We start from the raw sequence: 27,562 nt of genomic DNA on the forward strand, positions 1-27,562 counted from the left end.
TGCTGTTTCTACTGAGGTAGAATCCAAAAGACAGTACCTAATACACATTTCTGTTAGAAAAGAGTTGCTCCATAAGCTGAGAGGTAGGAGAAACAAAAATACTGACACAAAGTGTGGGTGAAAGGGACATAAATAATGTGCAGAATGATCACGGTGGACAGTGTTCATCCCACCTTGTTTTAATTTGTGCCAGTTGGCTCAGAGTATGGAAATCACACCATCTAACTCCACTCTATCACCTTGATGTTGGCATTTTCCACACAGTTAAGAGCCTTCTGTGTCCTGGAGGCAACTGTTTTAATAAGTAAGGTAAAGTTTGTAGGGAGAGGTAATATCTTTTATTAGACCAACTGATACAGTTGGGGGGAAAAAAAAGCAGACAAGCCTTCAGGCACACAAGTCCTTCTTCAGGAAAAGATATTACTTGTCTTACAAATCCTGCACTGTTTATATCTTCAGACCATCAAGGCTTTAATGCTACTGCTTCAAGGTTGTGGGGTTTTTTTATAAGATCAGGGACGATTGGTAAAAGCAGGAAGCACAAAAAACTACACTTACTCAAGGGAAAAAAGAAACCTCTAGTGGCCTTGGGAATGCTCACAGGGGTTCTATCTGTTGTCACCCCTGAAACCTCTTTGGTAACTCAGAAGCAGAGCATCAGCCGGTTAGAGGGCAGGAGAGAAATTGTCATGTCTGTTCTCCTGGAGCTGGATGCCAATAAAGATGCACATGAATGGAGATCCAAGGCAGTTTGAGAAATTGTCCAGGTAATCTGGATAGTTTTGCTGAAATGGTTCCCCGTGTGGTGTTCTGAAACCACCTAGATGTCTGAGAACCTAAGCCTGGGCACAAAGCCTAAATGTGTGAAGCCTTAGAAAGGCTTCCCAAGCTTTTCATTATGCAGACCACATTTAATAGGGAGATTGTCTCACAGTCTGTTTCCTCTCCTATTGGCAATCAGCATGAACCTCTCCCTCCTGGCATCAGAATAACATTCTTGTGATACTTCAGCAATTGCTTTAATGGAAAAGCAATATTATACAAGCAGTGTACTTTAGTTGTCTTTCAACTACAGAATAAATAGCTGCAGGACTCTGAGGAAAGCTAGATGCAACTGCATAGCTTTCCAGAGATGACCAGTAAACATACCATCAGCCTCAATCTGGAAGCTGCAGGAAGATGTGGTATAGGGAGCAAACAGCAAGCATGCATTTTGCCTAGGGGACATATAGACAAGTCAATAAAATAATTAAAAATATAGTTACATTGGAGTTCTCTGATCTCTGCATGAAATAGGTGATGTGGAGTGACTTTGTCAGATGGTTAAGTATATGGCAAGATGCAATTGTTACTGCTAGGTAACTGTGAGATATCTCCTGTGGGTAGTCATGGTGTGGGAGAAAGACAAAGAAGGTGTAGGGGGGAGGTCCTCTCACAGTCCTTTACATGTGACAGAAGGACAGGAAGGAAAACAAATTGCAGAGGACAGTGACCTAATAAAATCATAAAGAAAGTAATCACCGTAGCTACACAGTCAGTCATTTTCTAAGATGGGAATAGAAGATGTTCATCTCTTTTCTCCCTCCGTTTCCTTTGTTACACAAATGCTATCAAAGCCTGCAACAAGTGACAGGCTTGATATTTATGCATATAAATGACTGCAGCTCTGAAAGAAGCCTGGGCACAACAATGTGAAGCAAAGAGTCATCATTCCTGTTGGCTTCTTGCTCTGCACTGGAAAAAAAAAAAATCCCTGAGCACTGCTTTTCTGCCCTCCTGTTGCTCAGCATGGTGCACGGACACTGAATGGATAAAGCATTTTTCAAAAGTGGAGCCCTGTGAGAGCCAACCCCAGCATTAGTATTCTGCAGCCATAGCTGCCTGTGCCTGTCAGCACCACACACTCGCAGAGACAGACTCAGCAGACCACCAAAACACAGCACAAAGCCATCGTTAGGAGCTGGGCAGAGAAAGTCCTCCTGTTTTTTGAGCGATAGGCAACTGTGCTGAAAGGGGAAAAGTGTAACAAATTGGTACAGAAAGAGCTTCACTATCTGTTTTATGTTAGCAAAGATGCTTTTACCGCAATGCTTTTACACCTTTCATGATGTGGCTTCTGTGCTTATAAAATGGCAGCCCTTTCTGTTTTGGTAGGAAAAAGAGAAACATAAGAAAAGCAGAAATATGAGGCAAGGAGGTAGGAGAAACCTCCCCTGAAGTTGCAAACTGTTTCTGTGTTACTAACAAGTCTCTTTGCTTGAACTGACAAGGAAGGGGGGAAAAATGACACCATTTCTCATGACACAGTTCAATTTGCCCCTGGCAAATTGTCACAGAAGCAAATGAAAGCTCTGCATATGTATCAGCCTTCCTGTGTTACTAGTTAATCCCACAGAAAATATCAAAATGCTGAGGCATCTATTTGAAATAAGCTCCACAGTTTTCACAGCTATTACACTTTTTTCTTTCCTGTGACAAGCAGGGGATTAGTTCTCTCTGAGTTGGCAAAGCACTAACATTGCTAAGAGTTAGTTACTACGAGGACTGAAAGAGTATTTTACAATTCTGAACTTTTTTTACTCCTCTGTTAGGTAGTACTAAACACTCATGAGAGGTTAAAGCAAACAGTCAGCCCAAATGCTGCGGGGCTGTCACACTTGATGTCCTAAACCTGGAAGCTGAAGGTGGTCTGATACTGAACTTTGGATGGGTCTTTCTCTACATATTAATTTTATTGTGTTGCTGATGCAATATTGATAAGTGGGAGAAAAAAATGAATTCTTGCAAAGCAGAATGGCAGTCTCGCCCCGTGGTTCTTCCTCCCCTCCTTTCCCTGCCCAGAAACCAGGATCTTTTAATTAGAAAGACAATCTGACAGAAAGCAGTGGGTGCTGTCAAGCCTGTGCCAGCTGTCCCACTTCCATACAACTTCACTGAAATTCAAGCTGCCTTGTCTTGGGGACAGACAGGACAGATATCTGTCTGTCTAGCCCAGTCGCCTACATCCCCTGCTAAGCTCAGGGACAGAGGCTGGAGAATAAACTTGTGGAGGATGATCTTGCCTTCCTGATTCTTTTCCTCCCCATCCCCCTCACTCTGTAGGGGATGGTGCTGCCTGCAGAGGACAACCCTCTTGACATCCAGAGGTACTCAGCAGGATAGCTATGACACAAACACCCATGGGTGGAGTGAGAAGCAGTGGGTTAAGTGCTCTGCTCCTTTGTTGGGGGGGGGCAGGTGGAGGTCAGTCATAAAGACTCTGGTATCTGGTAACAGCCTCCTTGCTGCAACTGGCCAGGAAGGCAGGGCTCCAGGCCCCAGGCAGGCACAGGTGAGTGTAACTTCAGGTCAGCAGCCCTAGCAGCTGGGAAGCACCTAGGCTCAGCTGGGAGGTGTGAAGAATTGGAAACACAATCCTTTCTCCCTGGAGTATTGCATGCATTTTACATTAAACCACACAAGAGGGGAAATGTCCCTAGAAGAAATGAGCAGAATTTTCTCCCATGCTACCAGAATAACCCTAGGTTAGAGAAGTTTCCTTTTTGCATTTGCTTTTTGGTCCCAGGATTCTTGCACATCTGGCTCCAGCAGAATGGTTACTGGATTATCTGGCTGTGACCCAGCAAACTCGTCATGTTTTTATGCCATGAGAGGCGCAGGTTGCATTCCCCCTGGCATTGCCCTGCATGAAGACCTGTCCCTTCTTGAGATAGTGCTTCAACCACTTTTTTATTTCAGGAGAAATCCCCACTTTCAGCAGTCTTGATGACATTTTCTAGGCTTCTCCAGTGGACTTTGCTGGAAATCCATTGACTGCCTAAAACCAGCCCATAGAGAGCTTAGCAAGGAGGTAAGTACCTGACTCCCTGATGTGTCTCACCTAACCTTGTGGTGGTGAACCAACATATGGACCTAAAGACCTCTCAGACTCACTAGGAGATATTTCATAAAGTTACCTACAGGGTTACGGAAACGCGGTAAGTATGTGAGCTAGGACGGAGTCCTTGTAAGATTTTAAGTAGACTAGATCCTAGCCCATGGGAAAGTGCATTTCCAAACTGTGGCAAGAATTTTCAATTTTCTAGCCACCTACATTTTCAATCTTGTATCCAAGAAACTCAGAGGAAGTATTTGACCTATAAATACTTGACATAAATATTTTCTTCATCTGTCTTGCACCATTGCATGGAAGATCTGAACACTGGAACACGAACATCCAATTCCAGCTGCAGCATTCTGCTTCATTGGAACCAATGCCTAAACCTCTCTTATCACAAGGTAGATTCCTTTATCACTCCATCAGGCAGTAAGATTTCACATTTCATTCTGACCAAATTGCATTACAGCATATGTACATCAGGCAATGAGAGAGGGTCAGAGTGGACGTGCTAAGGTTCTGAACTGCAACTCCCATCAAGCAGTACTTCACTATCAGGAAACAATTCCTACCAGTAACGAAATAATTCAGCATTGAACATTACAGATCAGCATATTTTGTTCATTGTTAATAAAAATATTTCAACTGTGGGAATGTAAAAAACCCCTAATAATTAAAAATCACTCTATAAATAATGTCAGAAAAAAAGTGAACTATAATGTTTCCTAATGGAAACTTCATGGGATTTCTGTTTCACAGAAAATATCACTATTTCTCTATTTCAATCCCATTCCAAAACACAAAGAAATGGCAAAATTAAGCATTCCTCACTGAGCAGGACCTTCACATTTTATCTCAGTCCAAGGCAAGACTAACTGTCTTCAGTGTATTAATTGAAAGGCTCAAGGGTAGACACAAAGGCAGAGGCTATTTTTTGTAAACAAGGAGCATTACTTTATGGGCAGTTACAACAGAAGTGGTTAGTGGACACCTCTGGCAACAGAACTCACTGCTAGGTCATGCTTTGATGAATTATGCACCATCAACAATCTTCTGAACAAGCAGGATGTGACAGATTCACCAGCTACTCCATTCTCTCTCCCTGCTGTTTAATAGCATCTGACAAATACAGGGCTGCAGGATAAAGTGCTTCTCAGCATGCCCTGCCTTGCACATCACCTCAAACTCATGAAGGATGTTCAGAAGCAATAAGAAAGGGGATATTTTGCACAGCACAGTGACAAGAGGAGAAGCCTTTTTCACACTTCCATTAGAGCAGCATTGTCTTGCAGAGCTGCAGTTGAATGTTTTCTGATGGAAGTAGTAGTGCCAGGATGCTCACTCCTCTGTCCATACTAAGGTAGTATAGGCAATACACAGCACACCAGCATACTGCTTCTCCTCCAGATAGGCATGTGATTATAGGCTTTCTGTGCTGTTATCCAGCTGCTATAGAACTAAAAAATGAAAAAGGTACTGAGCAAAAACAAAGTTGGAGAATTAAGGCCCTTGATCTGCCTGATGGAGATAGAAAGCTTTCTCTACATGAATATGAACGATGTTATGAGGTGTCGTTGCCCTCAGTGTACAGCATGCAGCCAACCCCGTGGGAATGAATCTTATAAAAAAGTGATACTTGGTGCCCACAGAAGCTCTGCACGATCAAGCAAAGGCAATGGCAGATCTCATCATGTGGTACCCTTCCTGTTAAATTGTGCAGCAGTTGCTAAAACTCCCCACTGTGCTACAGCCACGAGTGAATTCTCATCCCTTTCCCACCATCAACATTCCCCTTACCTGTGTACAGGTAACCTTTCATGATTAGCTTCAGCTGCTCCTGAAAAGGGCCATCTCACAACCTTTACCTCTCCATGTACTCCTGCCCGCTCCCTTCCTTGGCCTGTGTACTTGTGTGGCTATACATCTTAAGCTGACCATGCAACTGCACCCTGACACTCGCTCTCCCATTTTCAGTCATTTGGTCTATGGTGCCAAGACCGCCATCCTGGCTCGCCTTCAGAACTGTGTGACCTTCATCATCTTCACAGGAAGCACAACCATTCTGGCCCAGAGTCTTCCAATGGAAGCTTTGTCTGGTATCTCATAGAAGTTACTCCAGTGGGAAGCTGGCTGTCCTGTGCTCTTTTTGTAGTCCATTGGTGAGGGACAAGATCAAACTTCAGATAAGGCCCATCACTCTCCACTGTCCACAAGTGTAATGGGAAACAAGTAACTACTTCCATCTTGGGCACCTCAACTATGTAATGAGAACTGGACGGAAAGTTTGTGGGCCTACATGCTTATCTTGAAGATCATTCTTGTTCTGGTCACTTATCTCGCTGTACCACTTTGCCAACAAATGAGACATAATTTTGTGATGAGCATTATGGAAGAAATGCTTTTGAGTTATGTGACTGTCATATCTTCCATTACATCCTCCAAAACCAACTTACTTGGCTCCTTCAGTCAGTCTGCTGACTGCTCACAGCAAGGTGGTCAGGGACTCCTTGGGTCACAGATGTACTCTCCGGCCCTATTTCTCTCATCTCCTCATTCACAGTACTGCAGCTTTCTCACTTATCTCCTCACTACCTGGCAGAAAAGAAGCAGCTCAGATTTGGTATAGAGGTATGTGTTTGCTGCCTGTGGGCTGACTGTCCAACTGTAGGTTAGGAGAAGAGGCAACCTGAACTCACATTACAGCCTTTTTTTCTCCACAGAGAATACAGTTTGTCCTACTGCCTTTCATCCAGTTCTCGTGAAACCTGTGTGAAGTTAGTGTTTCTGTGAAGAAAGGTGGCACACATTCACATCATGTCTCCCTTACAAAACAGGCTAAAAAGAAAGAGACAGGAATGCCACATCATGTTTCTGCTTGTGTCAACCCATGTCCTTGACACTACAGCTTTCTCCTTCCTGTGTCTGTGAGTTCTACCTAGGCTTTGTGGAGACTGTTGGCATGTCAAAGTAGAGGCTGTGTGTTATTGTATATTAAACACACAGCAAAAAAACCCACCCAGCTCTGAGTAGAAGATGTATGGGATCTTTGTGTAGACAAAGTGTAGGAAGCCTAAGTGGGTGCTTTTCCAGCATGGTTCCACAGCTCAGCAACACCTCACAAACAACTCTCAAGATAACCATTTTCCTGCCAATGCTGTGGTCTTCTGCACGAGCTCTTTACTCTTGCTGCACAGCATCCTTGCAACCTGGTATTCTCTTTCCTCAAAATACACTGCTGACACCACATGTTACAGTGGCAACAACAGTGGCAGAAATAATCAGAACTTCAGTGTAAAAAAACAAACCTCATCATCTACTTATCCTCTGGAGAGCACTCGAATCTTACTTCAGTAAGACCCTTACTCTCTTACTCTCATCAATCACAGATTTAGCTACCAACTTGCTGAAAACTAAGAACCCCAAAATGCTGGTGTACTTTTACACCTTCAGGACTATTCTCCTGACGTCACCTGCTGTTATTTCCCCTCTTCCCTTCCACAGAGTTCATCATGATTTGAGAGTTATCTTGGTGTTTCTGTCTGCACATATGCCCACGCCACAAAACACATGATATGGCATCTTCAAACTCTCTTTGCTGTCTTAGCTGTCTTCACTCAAAAGCCACAATCTACCCATTTGCCCATCTAGGGGCTCATGCAGAGATTTCTTGCACAGGAGACCCAATGCACATAACAGAAAAAGGAAGGAAAAGGGTTTTTTTGATACCCTGAAAAGTATTCCTGATCTGTGCAAAACAGCTGGCAATTGTCACTCTGTGTCTTTCAGGAACAAACAAGAAGAAACCCCTCTGTGGGGAACTGGAGCACATCAGTAAGCTGCTGCTCACAGGATTTGCGCCAGTGAGATGGCAAGGCATGGGACTTCATTTAACTGCCTGTATTGCTACTAAAGTCAGTGGAGATAGACTGAGAAAGTGCATTAATTATTAATGTTCAAATATTACACTGATTTGCTTTATTATATCTTGCATGTAAAATGAAAGAAAACAGTCACCTCACTTTTTAGGGTAAGGAAGGGAAAGAGGTATGAAATTGAAAAAGAAAGAGCAGTAATCCAAATGTCTGCAGATTTCCACTTTAGAAAAGTTAAGCTGTAAAAAGATGCATGTCCTTCCCCATCATAAAATTATCCTAAAGAAAGATATGGATTGTTGTGCTTGGCAAGAACCCAGACACTGATCTTCAGTATTAATATCAGATCTGCACAAGGCTGAAGCGTTTAGTAATTCAGTAAAACTGCCATCAGCAATCACCAGTAAATCAAAAGCTGTACAATGCATTCAATTGTGTTCAACACTGTATTGTTCAAAGTCCTTTAATGGCAAGCATTGTGTTTTCTTAAAATCTGACTCCTGTGTAAAGCTGAGGTTGTAAAAAATGTGGTTTTTATAAAACAACAGAAGGAATACTGCCTTAAATGCCATTGTACATTTGATTGGCTGACAAATTTGGTCCAACAATGAGGTCCATACCTCACACCATGTACCCTAGCTAACTGAGAGTTCGATTTCATGACGGGCTTAAGACAATGAAAGACTTTACGGCTGGTACTCTTCCCCCATACTGTTCTTAGGTTACTGTTCTTAAGTGTTTCTAGTGCTTCCTATGCGTCGGGTCTAGGTGCAAGTTTAAACAGCTTGCTAAGTGGACTCAAAAGAAGCCCTCTAACAAAAAGTAATCAGGATTGTGCCTTCTGGTGGCAGTCAGAGAACAGATTTGGCTAAAAATGTTAATTTTCAGGCAGACTTCTTCTTTTAATCAGCTTATGCTTTTGCACAAACCTTCCTAGTATCATGAAGAGGTGGCAGTGAAACCCACTCAGAGGGAAGGCAGAAGCCACAACAAAGCGTCTACACTGAAAACACAGTTAAAGAAAATACAGAATCAATCCCTGAGTCGTGTTTGTTCCCCTGTAAAAAAACTCTTAAGACAACAAAAACTATTTTGAATCACATAAAGCCTTCGGCCAACAGCAGGGTTTGGTCCAAAAGACCTATCCCATATCAGCTGATGGTAAAAGGAACCAGTTAATAAAAACCACATTGGTGGTGTTTCATCTTGATACCATATGGTGGCAGCCAGGAGTTACATGGTAAACGTTTCACAAACCTTTGAAAAATTAGACTTAAGATTTTTTTCTTTATGAAACTAGTAATCAATAAGAGAGTCCAGCGCAGGGCCACCAAGATGATCGGGGGACTGGAACATCTTTCATACAAGGAAAGGCTGCGGGAATTGGGGCTGTTTAGTCTGGAGGAGTCTGAGGGGAGATCTTATTAACATTTACAAATATCTAAAAGGTGGGTGTCAGGAGGTTGGGACATCCCTTTTTTCTATTGTAGCTAGCAACAGGACAAGGGGTAATGGGATGAAGCTGGAACACAAAAAAGTTCCATTTAAACACAAGGAAGAACTATTTCACTGTTCAGGTGAGGGAGCCCTGGCACAGGCTGCCCAGAGGGGTTGTGGAGTCTCCTTCCTTGGAGGTCTTCAAGACGTGTCTGGATGTGTTCCTATGCGACCTGATCTAGGTGAACCTGCTTCTGCAGGGGGGGTTGGACTAAATGATCTCTAAAGGTCCCTTCCAACCCCTACCATTCTTTGATTCTATAATTCTATATATGGTACCAACAAAAATGAGGCAGACAGTGGACATCTACTGCTCTAAAATACAGCATGCATTGAGTACCTAATGTTCCAATCCCCTACAAAGCTTACCTAAATAAATTCTATTTATTTATTTGTTATAGTTCAAATTGAAGAAAACACGTCATCATGATGTACTGAGGCCATAAAATGTGGAAACTAATTGTTGGCATTTTCAAAACAGCACACATTTGAGAGAAACTGCCTCAATAGCTTCAGTCTTCCCAAGTGTTTTGCCATTTGTCTGGGTGAGTCAGATGGCTTTTCCCATTCTAACACAACTACTGCCTCTGAGTCAGGAGTTGCTATGGGACAGATTTCCTTTTTTAGCTTCCCTCTTTGGGCTTTAACAATTCAGACAAAAGTCTCAAGAGTTTCCCAATCATTCTCATCACTGTACCAGCTGAACCTGAAATGCCAAGATCTTTCCTGCAACTCATTACTCAGAGGAAAAGACCCACTAAGTGGTCATCTTGCTCCTTGTGGTTTTCTAAGACAGCAGCAATAATACTTCCATAGAGGGAAATTCAACCCACATCACCTAATAATCCAATTTAACTTTCTCTGAAATCTTTCCTGTAAATTTTTACTAGAAATGTGTGGCACTTGAGAGCTCAGTGTATATGAAAGCTTTTCTATGCTTCTGAATCATGCTTGGTAATGAGACGGAGGAAATTCCTTATGTGATTTTATGACTATGTAAGTTTAAAAAAGGAGCTAGAAAAACATTCAGATTGTCATTCATGCATGATTTTTTTAATAAGTAGTCCAGTTTTTATCTGTTGTATCTATATGACAGGGAAAAAACCTAACTGTATGTGGTGAGAAAACAACATACAAAGCAACAAATCCAAAGATTAGATAGCTCTGGTTCAGTAGCTGTTATGACTACACTCATGCCCCCTCAATATAAGAGTCCCAAGCTAGCACTAAGCCAGTAGTAAGTAATTTAACCATGGAACACAGTTCTATGCATGTGAAATTCCAATCTTAACAAAGCACAGCACCCCATGCACCAGTACAAGCTGGGAACTGCTGGAGAGCAGCTCTGTCAGAAGAGACCTGGGAGTCTTGGTTGACAGCAAACTAACCATGAGCCAGCAATGTGCCCTTGTGACCAAGAAGGCCAATGGCATCCTGGGATACATCAAGAAGAGTGTGTCCAGCACGTCAAGAGAGGTTTTCCTTCACATCTACTCTGCCCTAGTAAGGGCATATCTGAAGTACTGTGTCCAGTTCAGGGTTCCCCAGTTCAAGATATACAGGGAACTTCTGGAGAGAGTCCAGTGGAGGGCTACCAAGATGATGAAGGTACTGAAAGCATCTCTCTTACAAGGAAAGGCTATGTGACCTGAGGCTGTTTAGCCTAGAAAAGACTGAAGGAACACTTATAAATACCTAAAAAGCAGGTATCCAGAGGATGGGGTGAGTCTTTTTTTTGTGTGGTGCCCAGTGACAGGACTAGGGGTAATGGGCACAAGCTGGAACACAGGAAGTTCCACTTGAACACAAGGAAAAACTTCTTTCCTGTGAGGGTGAGGAAGCCCTGGCACGGGCTGCCAGGGAGGGTGTGGAGTCTCCTTTTCTGAGGTTTCCAAACCCACCTGGACACATCTAGTGTGAGAAGAGTGGGATTTTCATAAACAGAATGTACTGTAGTGGTGGTGATTTCCCATTCCCCGTGGCCAGATCCAGCACAAAGAGCAAACATCACTGAGGAAATCAAACCTACCATCCAGAGTGCCATTCAGGCAGCCTATTTCAACAGACATCTGGTGCATGGAGGTAAGAAACAGCCTTATCACCTCACCCTGCCTTCAGAGTCAGGATCCAGAGAAACCTTGCCCATACTAGCCCTCCATAAACACTGCAAGTTTCATGCATGAGGGCTCTTGCTACTTGTAGAGAAACGAGTCCAAAACTAGCCCAGGGAGCTGATGCGGATGACACTGATGAAATACCGATCAAATCCCAAAACAAAGACAAGAACTTATACTAGCATGGGAACAGAATACCAAACAGAAAAAAACCCCACCCAACATTAGAAAGAAACATGGACAGTAACCTACTTTTGTAGATCTGCCAAAAGAAACTGTCTTGCTCTTGATTTTTATAACCGGAAAGTGGGTGAAGTTCCGTGGGTTAGGAAGTATGCACAGCATGGAAATAACATTTTAATACCCCAGCTCTCAGGTTTACCATGAAAGAATATGAACAATCTAAAAACATCCCAGAAGGACTCAATCATTTCCCAGTTGCCAAATGAAAGGCAAAGTAGTAGGGGAAGGCGAATTACCAGCTTCTCAACTGCAAAGCAGGTGAGTGACAAGCCTTTACCTCATTGAGAAGCACAACATAAATCACTGTGTGCTACAGGGTTTTACTATCTCAAATGCTCTAAAATCTGCCACAAACTTGCATTTAATCCCATAGGGCCAGTTTTATGTTTCATTTACTGACTTAGCTGGAACAGTACAAACATGTATCCAGGCAGCTCCCTACTGATTGCCTAGCTGAAAAACATCAGGGAGGGGAAAAAAGAAATCACTTCCACCGTTATTTCTAAGACAACCTGGTTAAATTGCATCCTGAGCTGACTAGGTATAGAATATTTCAAATATTACAAATCAGAAAAATCCTGCTTCAAAATGCCCAGTTCTGCTTTGAGTCTTTCTGAAGAGCCATTACCGTAAATGCAAAGATTATGCAGAAGAAATAAGCAGCCCCCATCAAAACTCCTCCTCCCTGGTCAAAAATTACCCCTGAAACACACAGCTCAAAGCAATTTGAAGATAATTAAAATGTTGATGTGCAGAGACTGTTGTTTATTGTGCTGGCCAACAGTAATTAATTATTTCTTTGTGATTCCAACTGGCTGTATCCATATGCCGCCTACAGTCTTTATATTTTGGTATTATGTACTTTGGGTAAAGGTCTCTTCTGTGTATATAAAGTGCTCAACACAATTACCTCTCATATATGATTAGGGATCCTTAATAGCAATTAAAAAGGTAATTGAAAATATAAGCAAAAAGAGGCTTAATACATTTCCTAGATTAATGGAGAGCACATATACAGGCAAACTGTCCTAATAAAAAGAAGCACACTTCCCGCTAAAGAACAAAGGGGAAAGTGGCTATACACACCAGAAATCGGGAGGAGGGGAAATGAAAACATTAATTTAGCACTTCTCTTCCTTGAAATCACACTGTTGAACCTCTCAAAGCTGTAATACCTCAAATCGCAGCATCCAGCAGACAGGTTTGCCTGGCCTATTTACTCTGCTCAATAAGAGAAGGCAAAGTGGCACACAGTCACCCTGACAACAGCCAGAGCCTGCATGTCAGATAACTGCTGCATTTTCTTGCAGAAATAAACACACTCTGCCAGCTCTGGTACTCTTTCCCAAATTACTTGCTGTAGAAACCACAAATGTTAGATGAGTGCTGCCAGGGAAAAGCATTTTTGTGTTACCCAAAGCTGTGACACAAGGGCAGAGAAGAAAAGAATCAAGATGCTGTATGAGACCCAAGGTCAACCAACCGACCAGGCAGGGCTTTGAACTGCTGAAGTAGTACATCACCCATGATAACTGCTGCCATATGCATAGGGGAAAAAACAATGGGACTAGAAATAACCCATGTACAGAATTATCCTTCCATGGCCATATAGCAGATGATGAGACTGTACCTCTGACTTGGGAGGGGTCTAGTGTTCCTGTATACTTTTGTGCTGGTACAAAGCTCTGCAGTTTGTTCAGCTGCTGTCATCGCATAAAGTGGTACAGGCAGCAGCAGTTAATTCACCTGCTAAATCTTTATCCTTTTCTTGCCAAGTCTCTGGAAAACTATGGTCCACTGGAGTACCTCCAAAAATTTAGAAGATTATTCACTTATTAAATATTGAAATTGAAGCCTCATTGGTACCACCAAATAAGATTCCTGCAAAAAGAGATTAGCCTGAAATCCTTCTGCTTTAGATAAACTCCACTTCATTAGAACAGGAGCTTCAGATGAGGCAGCTGTAGGTAATGGAGACTGTTTGCTTTTTAATTTACAATAGTTTATCTTCTAGTATGATAGGGCCTAACAGCATCATTGCTTACACTGCTTTCTGAACTATGAATGGTATCCACTTGCTGATTTTTTTCCCCTAAAGTAATTAAAATGGCCAAATCGTCTTTTTTCTTAATAACTCTTCCCTAATAATCTTTTCTTCAAAGGCATTATGTACCCCTTGACTGTCAGCCTTTGACATGAAAGCACTTCTGTTTTAGTGAAACTCTTTTATGTTGCTGTTTCTGTTACTCTTGCACCGTCTGACCAAACTGACCACACAAATCCCACAAATTACAAAGCTAAATACTGCTATTTGTGAATCTGTATCTACATAATTTGCCTTGGAAGCAAAAAAGAGAAAGAATAATTCTGTCCTGTATCCTGAATTTTTGTGTCTTTGCTGGAATGATAATACCTCCTTGTATTGACAAATTACTGGTGTTGAAATATAACTGTAATCCCCACATGCACTGGACAGCTGTGGCCAGCAGGGCATTGAGGTGACCACAGTTAACATGACACACTCTAGCTGCCACAACCAACGATTATCCTTACAAACTGCTCATTTAATAAAAACAAAGACTTACAAATGCAATTTGTTACCTTTATTTGTAAAATGTGCAGCATTCATGCAAAGTTGGTAAAGGGAACAGACATGAAATTTTAGATGAGAAATAGAATTCTAGATTCACAAAACGGTGGAGGTTGGAAGGGACTTCTAGAGATCACCCAGTCAGGTCATACAGGAACACCTCCAGGTGAGTTTGGAAACCTCCAGAGGAGACTCCACACCCTCCCTGGGTAGCCTGTGCCAGGGCTACCTCACAGGAAATAAGTTTTTCCTTATGCTTAAGTAGAACTTTTTATGTTCCAGCTTTTGTCCATTACCCCTAGTCCTGTCACTGGACACTACAGAAAAAAAAGTGTTGCCCCATCCTCTTGACAAATATCTTCTAAGTACTTTTATGTGTCAATGAGGTCCCCTCTTAGTCTTCTCCAGGCTGAACAGCCCCAGATCCCACAGCATTTCCTCAAAAGAGAGATGTTCTAGTCCCCTTATCACCTTGGTAGTCCTGCTCTGGACTCTCTAGAATGCTAGATTTCTCTCTAGAGTTTTAGTTTTCTCTCTTCCCTTAGACCTTGTCTTCTGAACCTATCTGCCAAATAAGCACTTGTACTAGGTAAGTAATTATGGGTCACTACTAAAAAAGTGGAGGAAGCTGGCAGCATATTCCCCAAGTCATCACCCTAAACCATGAGCTGAGAGATTGGTGAGGCACACATCTGGTGTAGCCACTCAAATCCAATGTGCTTTTACTGTCACAGAAATGTTGATTACCTGGATTTTGCTTCCCAATCATTTAAAAAATTATGTCTGACAGCAGGAATCCAGAAATCTATTTAAACAACAGAATTTTGGAAAAACCTGCACAAAATTCTCTCTCAGAGACACAAACACTAAGCAGATGGAGGAAAGACGGCAAGCTCCATGCTAGGCTCATCAGTTCAGGAGCCACACATTACGAACAATGTCTGATCCAGCTCTTGCTGAAACCAATGAAAGCCTTCCACTGCAGACCATGGGAGACGGAAAATAACCCTCTCCACACTTCAGTCAGAATGTGTGAATGAGAAAAAAACTGACAGCTTTCTTCCCCTCTGATTTTCATGGAGCTTAAAGATCCAGATTATCAACCACAGTTTGTCATCTGTGAAGTTTTGATCTGCTTGCTTGGCATAAACAAAGCTCAGAAATATGTGTGAATCAGAGAGACAATCATCACCTTGCACTTTGACAAGATACTAGTAGCTGTGCATGAATAAGCATTTTTGCATTTCTAAGTGCTGTGATACAGTATGTCCTACAACTAAGAAAATGGAGTAGGTTGGTAGAAGACTGAATATGTGCTCCTTGTTCCTTAAAAATTTGCCATTTTGCATTGGTGAAGAAGAAAGAAAAAACAATTCAGACACCAGGATTTATCTTTTATCAGTTGGATAACCTGAAATTCAGATGCCTATCATAAATGTCTAGAAAGACTGTGACCCTAGAGCATCTATCAGCTTTAGACTCAAGGAAATGCTTCACAGAATGTGCTTTCAAGTGCTTCCTTGGCATAAGCTTATAGCAAGCACTCAATTATTCCTACATTCACCAGTTCTAATGGTATTCATCACTGCAAACTCATTTGGCCAGAGGACTCATTCACACTAGCCACACCATGTCAGCATTATTTTGTTCTTCTTTTGCCCTGCATTCTTGCAAGCTGCACTATTTGTGACTTTATAAATGGCTCATGTTTTGGTCGTAAACACTCAACCAGTTTAACCTTCTATACTGTTTCTAGACATAGATCCAAGAAAAGAAAGAATGGGGCTTTTACAGTGTCAAAGTGAACTCCATCATAACATTACATTGATGTTAATAAATATTAACAATTAGAAAAAAGAAAATATGAGAATTCATTTCTGGAAAAGATCTCAAAGTTATACTCACTGCTGGTAGAGGACATGCGGCTGTACTCAGACCTGCAAGAAAAAGATTTTTAGTTAGACCACATTAAATTTAAAAGAGATAATGAAAAATGCACCAAATCTAACTCACACAACATCTTAAAATAGTTTAACACTAATTTAGCATTCTTTTTCTGCTAAGATAATAATGAGAATAGGTTTTGAATACAACCTCATAAAAACTAGCACCTTGCATGAATTCTGAAAACACCTATGTAGACTGAGCAAGGCAACTAATGTTTTATCTAGGGCCTACACGTTACCTAACTCTAGGCATAAAAGTTAAAGCTTGCAAGGCTCTCCAGAAATAAAAAATAGGCTGCTTCAGGCACAGATTAGGAGTAGAAATCTACTAGATTTTGACTCTGCTCCTCATCTTGCTCCTTGCCTTATGTCCTCTAAATGTTGCTCGGCAGATTTCTTTTCTTTTTTTAAGAGAATTCTATTGAATTCTATTAAAAGAGCAGAATTTTTATATTTATTTGCTCATAACTGACAGGGAAGACACAAAATGAGTACCAAAATAGAAACATTTAGATGAAAAAGCTTTTTGCTTTAAGAGGTCCTTTTCCTCTTCAAGATATCTCTAAGCCAGACCATACACTCATTGGTTCTACTTTAGTGCATACTGGATTACCCAAGAGAAAATCAGATCAGTTAAGTATTTTGAGCAACAGTGCAGCTAATTTTGCAGCTGCATATAACCCCAAACTCCTGAAAACCCCATTCTAGACTGATTATAACATGGACCACTTATATGCTAAAGACCCTATAAGAAGAGACAGGTGAAACAAATAAGCTATCACTGGATGTTAAAAAACAAACAAACAACATTTCCACTTCTGAGGCCCTACCTATGACTTTTGAGTGTTTGGTTTTGGAGTTCACAGTCACAGAGCCTCCACTCCTCCACTGGCTGAATCCCAAAAGCAGACCCCTCTCCACAGGTCTCTCTGCCACAATTAACAACATCTCACGTGTGCCCTGCAGTGCCATGAATGTAACAGGCAAACTGATCGGGGAGCCATAATGCAGTTCTTGGATCCAAACCTAAAGTGCTTGTTTTATACAAATAACTGCAACAAGGTTGCCATATTGCAATTGTCATTGCCAACAACTTGTGAGCCTGGACTCATAAGATATCTGTCTGGAAATTGATACCATCTAAGTGTATTCTCAGGGTATCTTCATACTCTAGGCTCTCAGGCATCCAAGAGAATAAAGCACATAAATTCCTGCCCTGGTTTCAGCTAGAATAAAGTTCATTTTCTTCCTAGTAGCTGGTATAATGGTGCAACTATAGTGGCTGCATTTGATTTTAATATGGACACATCTCTGCAGAAGAAACAAAGCAGTTACAGTTAGTCCCATATGAGGGTGATGGAGCGCTGGAAGGGGCTGCCGAGATGGGTTGTTGAGTCTACTTCTCTGGAGACATTCAAAACTCACCTGGATGAATTCCTGTGTGACCTACTCTAGGTGGTCTGCTCTGGCAGGGGGGTTGGACTAGATGATCTTTTGAGGTCCCTTCCAGTCCTTGAGATTCTGTGATTCTGCAGATCAGATGCTAAAGACTGATGGCTTAGGTGAGAAAGAGCATGGGGATCTATCCCCAGTGTTTCTTGCCAATCCCACTGGATCAGTGAAAGGTGAAACAATCCGTACTGAATTTGTACTGTGAGGTGATTATAGCTTTTGAAAAAGATTGTGTGCAGTACTGGGGAGAGAATAGCTGATGGGAGCATGCAGCTCCCTCTCTCCTTTACTAAATCCTGTACCCACAACCACTTTGATAACGCCAGGGAGCAAGGAAGCATCTTTGTCACATATGGCAGAGAGCACAAGTCATTAGTAGCCTCTTTCAGTGCCCCATATACACCTGCTACATAGCACCTCCTCCATCAACAAAGTAGCTGTCCCTCAACCAACCTCCTCCAAGACCTTTGCATAGCTGGGAAAGGTACAGGTGGTAACGAAATGTGCAGAGAAGGAAACTCCCTTCTTCCTACCGCTGGGCCACGTACACACAACTGGTGGGCTTTGGGCAAGGACCACAGGGAGTGACCCTGGGGGCTGTCTAAGCAGTATTGTGCTGGCCATGGAGCTGCATGGTATTTTCAGCAGCAAGTCATGTCAGTATCATTCAGTACCATATATATTTGGAAGGGTGTGAAAATTGTGTAAGATGTCACTCTTTACATGCCCAGAGGCAAGCAATATATGCCCCCAAGCAAGCATTCATTTAGTCTGCACTTCTGTTTGAAAACAGCCCGGGGCTGTCCTTCAATGTATCCGTTGGTGTTCAGCAGTAGGTGGCTAATTCAATATGAATCTCCTCTGCTTGTATTTCATTTAGAAGCTAGACAATGTTTTGCCTTTTGCTTGCTGCAGGTAGAAGCAGCTTTCAACTTCACACCATTATTTTATTATCCCAAAGTGCTGCAGGCACATTATAGGACACAGAAAATTAATGAGTCCTGAATTGAGGAAGTGTCAGTCAGTGTATGTACAGGCAGGACATGAAAACTGAGACAGGAGGAAAAAGAAAAAGATACGGAGTGAGAAAGCAGGAGACAACAGTGTGCTCAAAACTAACTGCACAGAAACATTTTAATAGGCTTTAGAATAGTATTTTTTTTTTGTTTTTATAATTCTAATATAGTTCAATATAATATTTAATTCATATTTGTTGCATAAGTGACATACAGAATTTCTTAAAAAGGCTCCTGTCAGCCTCAGATGCTGAAATGAGGACAGTACTCTCCCTAAGCTCCCTCTATAGTCCATAAAAAGAGAGGTCTGAATTCTGTCTCTCCCTAGTTGTTGACTAGAGGCAAAGCCTACAGATACGGGATTTGTAATGTAGGACCCTCAGCTGCATGCCTAAACCCAAAAGGGATGAACATGAGTGTCTCTGTGCTCTCACAGTCATCCTGAATCAACTTTTGTCCTCCCTCTGCCTCTTTCCTTTCTTAAAATTTATCTTAAACCTAGTCCTTAAGAACAAAAATTAACAGTGTTTTTGTTAATTAATATATTCAGAACATTAGCACAAAACATTCAGGTTCATGACATGTGTTGGTAAATGGCTTACGCAATAGATTTTTTTTCCTTATAGTCAGCTATTTAGGATACTAAATTCTGAAGTATCTGTAAGTCTTTCAAGCTTTTTAGACCAGTATTTGCAACAAACATTCCCTTTGACAAGATCATGCATTACAAAAATTAAGTACCAAAATAAACATCTCCTGGGTCATGTGGACTGTTGCTTCCCATCCCTTTTTTAAACACCCTGAATATCAGCTTCTACCAGTTCCCTTGGAAGAGGATTTTCCTGTTAGGACAACTCAAGACTAAAGCACTTGTGGACTTTAACGGTGACAGACTGCAGCCATACTGGAGCTCAGAGGTTCCAGGAAAATTACATGGCCTTGTAGCAAGCTACTTGCCCTTGACAGAAATTACATTATAGATAAAAGAAAAGAGACGTTCAGGAAGAAGTTGAACAAATGGAGGACTGTTCCCTTTATGGGCACAAAATAAGGGGAAAAAAAAATCAAAACCAGTATTAAAGCAATGAGAGGTACTGAAAAGGAGGGCTCACTGCTCAGTCAAAAGACACAACAGCCTGCAAAGAAATTTGTGCTCAACAGTCAGCCCACCAGCAAAGAGGAGCTGTGAAGATGTCAAGAGACATTAAAATAGGCATGCAGAAGCTTGAGAGAAATGTGGGCCCTCGATTCCCATTAGCTCCATTGAAGGATCAGGACTGTGTGTTATCAGAGAGTGTAAGGCCATCAGGAGCACAAAAGATCCTCAGGATTCCTCTGACATCAGCCTGTACTATTCGTGGCTGATTAGAAATACTGAGCCTCAAAAGACCCAAGAAAGGGAAACAGACCACTGAGTACCAGTAAGTAGCTGCTAGTGCAACTGGGTATGGTATATAAAAACATCCTAAACGTGTTTCTTTGGGTAAGAAGCATGGCTATGTTACGTTGCCGCATCACACAATGTAGCTACACCAGTGTTACGCTGTGATTGGGTGCCTTTAGCACAGCTACAGCAGTGACATCCCAGTAACAAACAAATACACTCAAGAGAACTGTCTGGGATTGAGGCCAACTGCCATGAAATGGTCTGCACCTGTACCATTAAAAACTCTTGCCTTCCAAAACAGACTGGTAAGTGGTCTGCTGGGAATGGTTCCTGGGCCATGATAACGTGGTAAAACAAGTCCCTGGCCTACAGTAAAACACACCCAAGAATCACATGGGAGAGAGCTTGATGGCCCCATCCAAGCTGATGCCATTAACCATTTTAAGTGTTCAACAGCATAGATAACCCTGTCTAGGTGCTCAGGCCCACCCCTATATGTTGTTTAATGCACTGGTAAGGCTGTAACTAGGGCTTCTGAGTCAGGCAGCCATCTCCCCAAGCCAATCTGTCGTGTAAAACAAACACACATCTCTCAAGGTATTCTAACACAATGCCACACCATGATATGCACAAGATCTTCATTGCCAGGACTCCTTAATCCTCTCTGCCCCTGCAAAAAAAAAAATCACGGGAAGTTTACTAGTTCTTCTGCTGTCTGCATCCTTTGTTTTCCCAGGACTGAAGCAATGGCACCTGCTGGGTTTGCATTTCCCCTGCCTTCTCTATCTAGAGGTGTTTCAGATTTTGCTGTTTCATATTAAAAGCTGTATTTAACAGCTTCTTTGGCTTCCCTCCCTGAGAAAGAGCTCCACGGGACACACAGGAGGATTTTATATCAGTTAAAGTACAATGCATGAGTCAGAAGATTTAGCTTTGTAGTTCCGTCTTGAGTTTCTTCTCATCAAATTCCTGTGGGTCAGATTACAATCTGCTTTGCTAGGAACAGTCTAATGCAAACCTGGTGCCTTCATCATACTTCTACTTGTGTAATCAAGATGACTGCAATGAAATCACTCAAAGCCACTTGTCTCAAAATGCCTGATCTGGATTTCGAGCCAAGTGATGAAGTCAGATGATGGATTCCCATCACTTAGCTCTACTACACTCAGGAGCTTACTACCAACTGTGGAGTTTGAGGCCCCACATGATGACAGACATCATCATCACTGTGTAAGGATGAAAGGTTGTTTGTAACCTTTCAAAAAGCATCTGATGAGACAGGACCACACAGTGCTTTAGTGAGCACACTTGCCTTTACACCTCCCTCACAGAGCAGTCCCCAGAGGGATGCATCAGGACTTAGGTGGCATCTACCTACCCATCCAAAGCAAGGAGGTGAGTTGCCATCCCAAGGTCCTGGTGCTCTTAACTAACAGCAGAAACCACCTAACTTATACCAAACATCTAACCTTCACACAGCCATAGTTAACCTGCTGAGACTTAGCTGTCACAAGTGTTACCATAGAACTGGCCACCAGAAAGGTGATTTAAAGTCTGTTTCAACCTCACTTTCAGTGCCCTAGCATGCACTAGCAGGTCTGCCTGCCCTGAGGTTCAACCAAACAGCTTCACTCCAGTGAGTAAATCTGCTTAGAAATGGTGCCTCAACCCAAATTGGTGACAAAGAGCTCAACTTTATACTATTTGAATGTCAAATCAGAGACAAGTTGCTGACCTCACCACATCTGGAATGATGGAAACATAGGAAGTGACAGTCTCAGCAAAAAAAAAGAAAATAAAAAGAAAGCCCAAGGTAAAAATAGGTTTAACAGAGTGATTTATGTTCCTGAGAGTTTCACACTGATGGATGAAATATGTGACAAGTGACTGACATGTCGAGGGACTACTATACAGATGACAAAGTCAGAAGTGTTGAATTGCCTTAAGCTAGAAACATATGACATGAAAGAAACCTCCCACCCCAACAAACCATTCAGCTATTCATTTGATAATTTAAGTTACCAATTCTGACTGAGGACACACATGAATTAGAATATTCTTCATACTTTTTGCTTCGGTGGTGTACACCCTCTTTTTATAGGTTACCTTGTCTCCTATTAACAACTGCCTTTTCTGCTTTAGTGTCTCACACATGTTACAGAACTACAATAAAGAAGGGATTTTTTAAATCTGCTTAACAGGTAAGTTAAGAGAGATTCAAACAATCTGTGATTCAGCCGTGATCACACATGCAGCTAGTGAGAGCCACAAGGAAAATAAACAAACAAGTGTAGCACAGTCAAAAAGTTGTCATAATCTCTGCAAAATTAATTTGAGGGATAGAAACACGGGAGAAGGTGACAAGAAGGGAACAACCATCCTCAATGAGAACTGTAACCAAACAGTAATGGATTTTGCTAAATGTATATTAAAAATAGCTGCTGCATGGTTCAACATCCTAAGCTTCAAACACCTTTTATTTCTCTGTTTTGCAATAGATTGCTTCTATATATCACTGAACTTTTCCTTCATAGTTGCCTGCTATCGAAGAAACAGTATAATTTTCCTTCTTCCTAAAATTCATCCAACACTTGGCAATTAACTACTAACTGATTCAGATTGCATCATCAATATGTAGGTTTTAAACTTATTACACAGAATAAGAAAAGCACTTCTATAATGTGTCCCCACTTTCTCTGGAAAATTTATACAGTATTTGAAATATGAATGCAAAAACTGCAAATTCAAATAATTTCAGTAAAAACTTTGCAAAACTTTCAATGGCTTCTAAGGGAGGAAGGAAAAAACTAAGGGCTTAGACAAACTTTGATAGTAAGATAATGATTAAAACATGAACCCTTTATGACATGGGCTCTTACAACTGTCTAAGGGAACCAGTGAAGTTCTGCTGGGAGCTGTCTCCATTAATGAATCTATTGAAATCTTCATTAATGCCAGATACCTCACTGAAGTGCTATGCTCAGTTAAGGCATATATTCTTGATCAACAGAACAGTCCTATAGAAGTAATCCTTGAACACAGCTAATGGGACCAAATAAAAGCTTAAGAATAAAAAAATGAAGACTTTAGGTCTGAGAAACTACTTGTTTTCCACATCCACTATGTGTCACTAGGGATATCAGTCCCGAGTACAATGAATTCAGATGATGCTTTGCCCTTGACATCAGTCATAGCAACAGTCTGTCTCACTGCTTCAAAATTGCAAATTTAATAACTTTAAAAATTGTGTTAGTCCTCTTGGGTGGTATAGCTCCAAAAATCTTTGCTCTAGTATTTGGAGAAAGGACAGTGAAATTGCAGCATTTGTATGGCTGTAAACTTCCCAAAATTGAAAATTATGTTTCTACAACTCATTTTAAGTAACTTAGTATTACTTTTCTAGCTTGTTTGTTTTTCTTTACACTTTATCTACAGTTCTTTAAACTTATATATTTCTCCTCTCTTTTATTTCTTCCTTCCACTTGTTTTCCCCTCTGTTTGCTTCCTAATCAAAGACTAAAGAAAGATCACTTTTCTCTTCCTAAAATGTCAGGTTTTATGGTACAAATCCACTATTAAAATTATTTCCAGAGAAAGCTCTCTTGTCTTCCATATTTCTGGGCTAAAATACTTCAGTAGCAGATAAAATGAGGTTTTTATACTAAAAAGCCCCAAAATACGTTTCCTGAGAAGAAACAATTTGTATGAGCAAAGTCAAGAATGGTCAAATTCTTTCAAATCTCATTAATAAATAGTGAGTATAAACTAACTGGCTTATATGTTCTACTCCCTTTATTTAGGTACTTGACAACATCAGCTCAATCCATTCTTATCGGATTCAGGAACTCAAAAGACACTATTTTTGCTCAGCGGCCTCTTTGTCAACCCTGTTTACCGAGGTAAATGCATTAAGGGGAATATATTGTCCAAGAGATGAGGAAAATGAAGGCTTCAGACTGTAACTGATCTTGTCTGTAGCAACTTTTGCTTGCTGTTGTAGCTGCAGAAAAACCTTACAGAGCATATGCCCCACAAGACACTGGTTAGCTTCTATAAGCAGCTTCAGCAGTACAAGTTCCATATAAGAGCTCACACATCATTACACACGATCATCGAGATGACAAGTGCTTACAGTGCCTGCATTTACTACAGTCACTATCCACTATTGTTCCCTGAGTGACAGAAAGGGACTACTTGATGTAAAGCTGTTATTGAATTACTCTGACAGTTGTCTCCCCTCATAGGTTCAGAGGATGATGGCTGAACTTCAAAATAGTTAATTATTTCATTTTTTTTAACCGTCAAGTCATTGGAGAAAAAATGAAAACAACTCAATTCAGCAATAGCTGTGACGCGACTGAGACAAAGCAAAGAGCAGATCTTCTGGTGAGAGGGAAAAGCAAGTACTGTGAACAGTTGGTTTGGTGAGAAAGCTGAAATATAAACATTGTGAAAGAGACATACGCAACATGTTTATCTGAATAAAATAGCTGCTAAAAAGAACTAAAAATAATAATTGAAATGCAGAGACACATTGCTTTTCAAAATAAACTTCAGTGCAAAGCAGTGTGGTCATTAATTGCCATATGTCATTGTTCAAATTCCTCAGACAGACTCTTCCCCCAACCTACACTTTCCAGTGTCAAGCCTGGGACTGGAATGCTTGATAAAATCCTCAGCTTTAGCACCTCATCTGCACTAGATACCAGCAACTGAGGTCTGAGGGCTAATGTCACCAGCTGGGTCAAACCCCTCCAAATGCCCCTCCCAAAGAAACCCAGGTTTTCCTATTCCAGATAAACATAGTAAATTAAGAGTGATTTGACTCATCAAGGATTTTTTGTTTTAGTTTTGAACCAGTCCTGAATTCACTGGTCATTTTACCTTCCCTTTACTCACGTTCCCCAAAGATAAACCAAATCCCTGTTGTCCAAATATCTAGAAAGGAGGTCTGGGTTTTTTCCTTCAAGCTCATTTTACATCAAATATTTTAGAAGTTTCACCATTAGGCACGTCCACAATACAAGCTGATGGAAAAAGTCCTTGTCAGATCACAGAAGATATTTTAAAAATGGATTTGAATTAATAGCTGGACATACGAAGATTATTAAATTCCATTTCAACCTTTTTTTTTTTTAAAAAAAAGGAATATTGCTGCTTTAGTTTTGATGCTGTGCACCTGATACTACTTTGCAAACAAGCTTTGTCTTCATAGTTTTGTTATGCTCCGTTTCACACATCAGCGTGCTGCCCTGACACAACAGTAAGTGTCATCATTCACTGGTATCAGTCCATGATTACGGTACTGTCTTTTTCCCTGAACCTCAGCATGTGCTGTTACAGTAGGAAGAAGGAAAGGAGTCAAAGAAAGGAGTTCTGTCTAACACTGTTGCAAATGGAGGTATCTGTCAATGTGTATACGCTTATGACCATGCAAGAGTTGGACTACAAAGCAAAGGAGATACACTGGAAAAGGAGCTAGGAGAAATACAGCTGAGAAAAGAAGGAGGAGGGAGAATCAAAACCTAGGAAGGAATGGTGTTAGAAGGAATAGGCCACCTCCTTTTGTCCTTCTGGAGCCAAAGAAGGAGCAAAGGCTTACTGTCATTCCTGGAAAGATGACATGGCAGTAGCACAAAGGACAGTATGGAAAGCACTTCCCCCTCTCTCTCAGAGATGGGATGCCATGAATCACCCTTGCAGGTCCATGACCTGAGAAGTCATCCAGCTAACAAACACAGCACATCTATGGCAGCAGGGTCACAAAGTCAGAAGGAAGAGTCACTCTCTCTGACTCTGATATAACATACACAGGTTAGACAACTACCAGCAAAGTTTACAGCACTTCATAGGTCAGTATGATATGCATCATGACAACAGTAACCAAATTGAAGGGTACCTACAAAGCTAACCTGCTTTTGTGGGTGGCTTTTTGATGGTCTTTCTAAGGAGTCAGCCCTCTCTGCCCAATATTGTCCAGATATCACTGCCAGAAGGACAGTATAAGTTGCTCAACAAGCTTCCAAACTACCCTTAACACAAGTTATCCCGGGATACAGGGATGGTGCAGCACCAAGCCCTGACCAACGTGCCTACAACCCATAAAGTACAGTGCCGGGCCCCGCTGCTGAGGCAGGCACAATGTGCTTTCGAGCTCGGACTTAAAGCCCACGGTCACCATCTCCTAGTACCCTCCTCCTTCGATGGGGAGCTTTCCACTACGCAACCGAAGGAGAAGGTAAACTGCCAGGAGCTTTCCAGGCGCGGCGATGCGCCGCGGCAGAAGCGCTCCTCGTCTCGCAGGGGATCACACGGCCCCGGGGTTGGGGGCGAAAGACAAGCCGGAGCCGAACGGGGCGCAGTCCCGTCTGCTGGAGGGGGTTCTGCCCGAGACACGAAGCCGCGACCAACCCAACCCCAGCCCGACCGCCGCCGGCATGGCAACAAGTGCAGCCCCGCGGCCCGGGAGCGAGCTCCCCGGCGCCCCGCCTGCCCGGCCCGGGGCGGGGGGGGCACGGGACGGTGAGAGGCCCCCGGCCGGCCCCGCCACTCACCCGCCCGTCTCGGCTCCCGAGTCCACGCAGTCGTCCTCGCCGCCGGGCTGCTTCTCCATGGCGGCGGGGCCGGGGGGCCGCCGGACCCGCCGCCGGCTCCTGCCGCTGCCTCTGCTTCCTCTGTCGCCGCTCCGCCGCCTGCGAGAGGCAGCGGCGGCCGCCTCCCGGCCCCGGCCCGCCTGCCCGGGGCTCGCAGCCGCTCCCCCGCTCCGCTCCGCGCCGCCGGCCCGGCCTCCCCTCCCCGCCCGCGCCGGGCCCCCCTTCCCCTCTCCCGCCCGCCGCGGGGGAGCCCGCTCCGAGGGCAGGGGGACCGCCTGCCTCTCCCGATCGTCTCGAAACACCCCCGTCACTCAGTGAAAAACCTTTCAGCCGCACTAGCCGACAGGCCACCGTGTCTAGGCGCTCTTCAGCACCTTCATTGCGGCACTCCTGGTTTTTCAGTTGGAAGAAAGGCTCAAAGGTGCAGCGCCCAATATCCAGTGAAAGTTAAGAGAGCCTTTTGGATGGACGGCCTCCCTATCCATTTTTTCTTATCCTCTGTTACAGCCTTTTAAGTCTTCCGCTGTGCTGAGCTTTCCCCAGTCTCCCTTAGCGCTGCCTGGCACATCGAATACAATCACTTGGAAATTGCACACAGAAGTGGTCAGGGGATGGTTTTCCAACCCCACGAGAATTTCTGTAATGATGACAAAAAATGATGTGATGCCTAGTGGTGCATTTTGAACGCTGCCTGTTAAGGATCACTGCCATAGGAAAGCCTACCGGTAGCAGGGCAGTTGTGTTCAATTAACACGAGAGTGCAGGGAAAAGCTATGGATGAGCACCTGTATTGCCTGCCTCGTTTGTTTTTGCAGGTGAGCACCCACTGTTTCTCCATCACTTACATAAATACAAATATTCACCCATGTAGGTGTGACCCAAGATCTCCCTCAGTCCTCCAAACACACAACCAGTCTTTCTTTAATCCACTTGGTCATCCAAATCATCCAGAAGATTACAAGAAAAGGGGCAGAA

At 42.5% G+C, this 27,562-nt stretch overlaps 1 protein-coding gene across 1 annotated transcript in view; it reads right to left on the bottom strand.

Moving 5' to 3' along the window:
- The window catches only part of FAM124A (family with sequence similarity 124 member A), a 40,992-nt gene extending 14,385 nt beyond the window's left edge, over positions 1-26,607 (bottom strand). The window contains exons 1-2 of the mRNA XM_062020489.1: positions 26,549-26,607; positions 16,099-16,130 (exon numbers count right to left, since the gene is read on the bottom strand). Coding sequence (XP_061876473.1) covers positions 16,099-16,130; positions 26,549-26,607 — 91 coding nt within the window. The remainder of the gene's footprint in view (positions 1-16,098; positions 16,131-26,548) is intronic.
- Between the last annotated feature and the right edge of the window lie 955 nt (positions 26,608-27,562).

This window comes from Colius striatus, chromosome 1 (genome assembly GCF_028858725.1).
Source record: "Colius striatus isolate bColStr4 chromosome 1, bColStr4.1.hap1, whole genome shotgun sequence".
In the NCBI taxonomy this organism is placed as follows: Eukaryota; Metazoa; Chordata; class Aves; order Coliiformes; family Coliidae; genus Colius; species Colius striatus.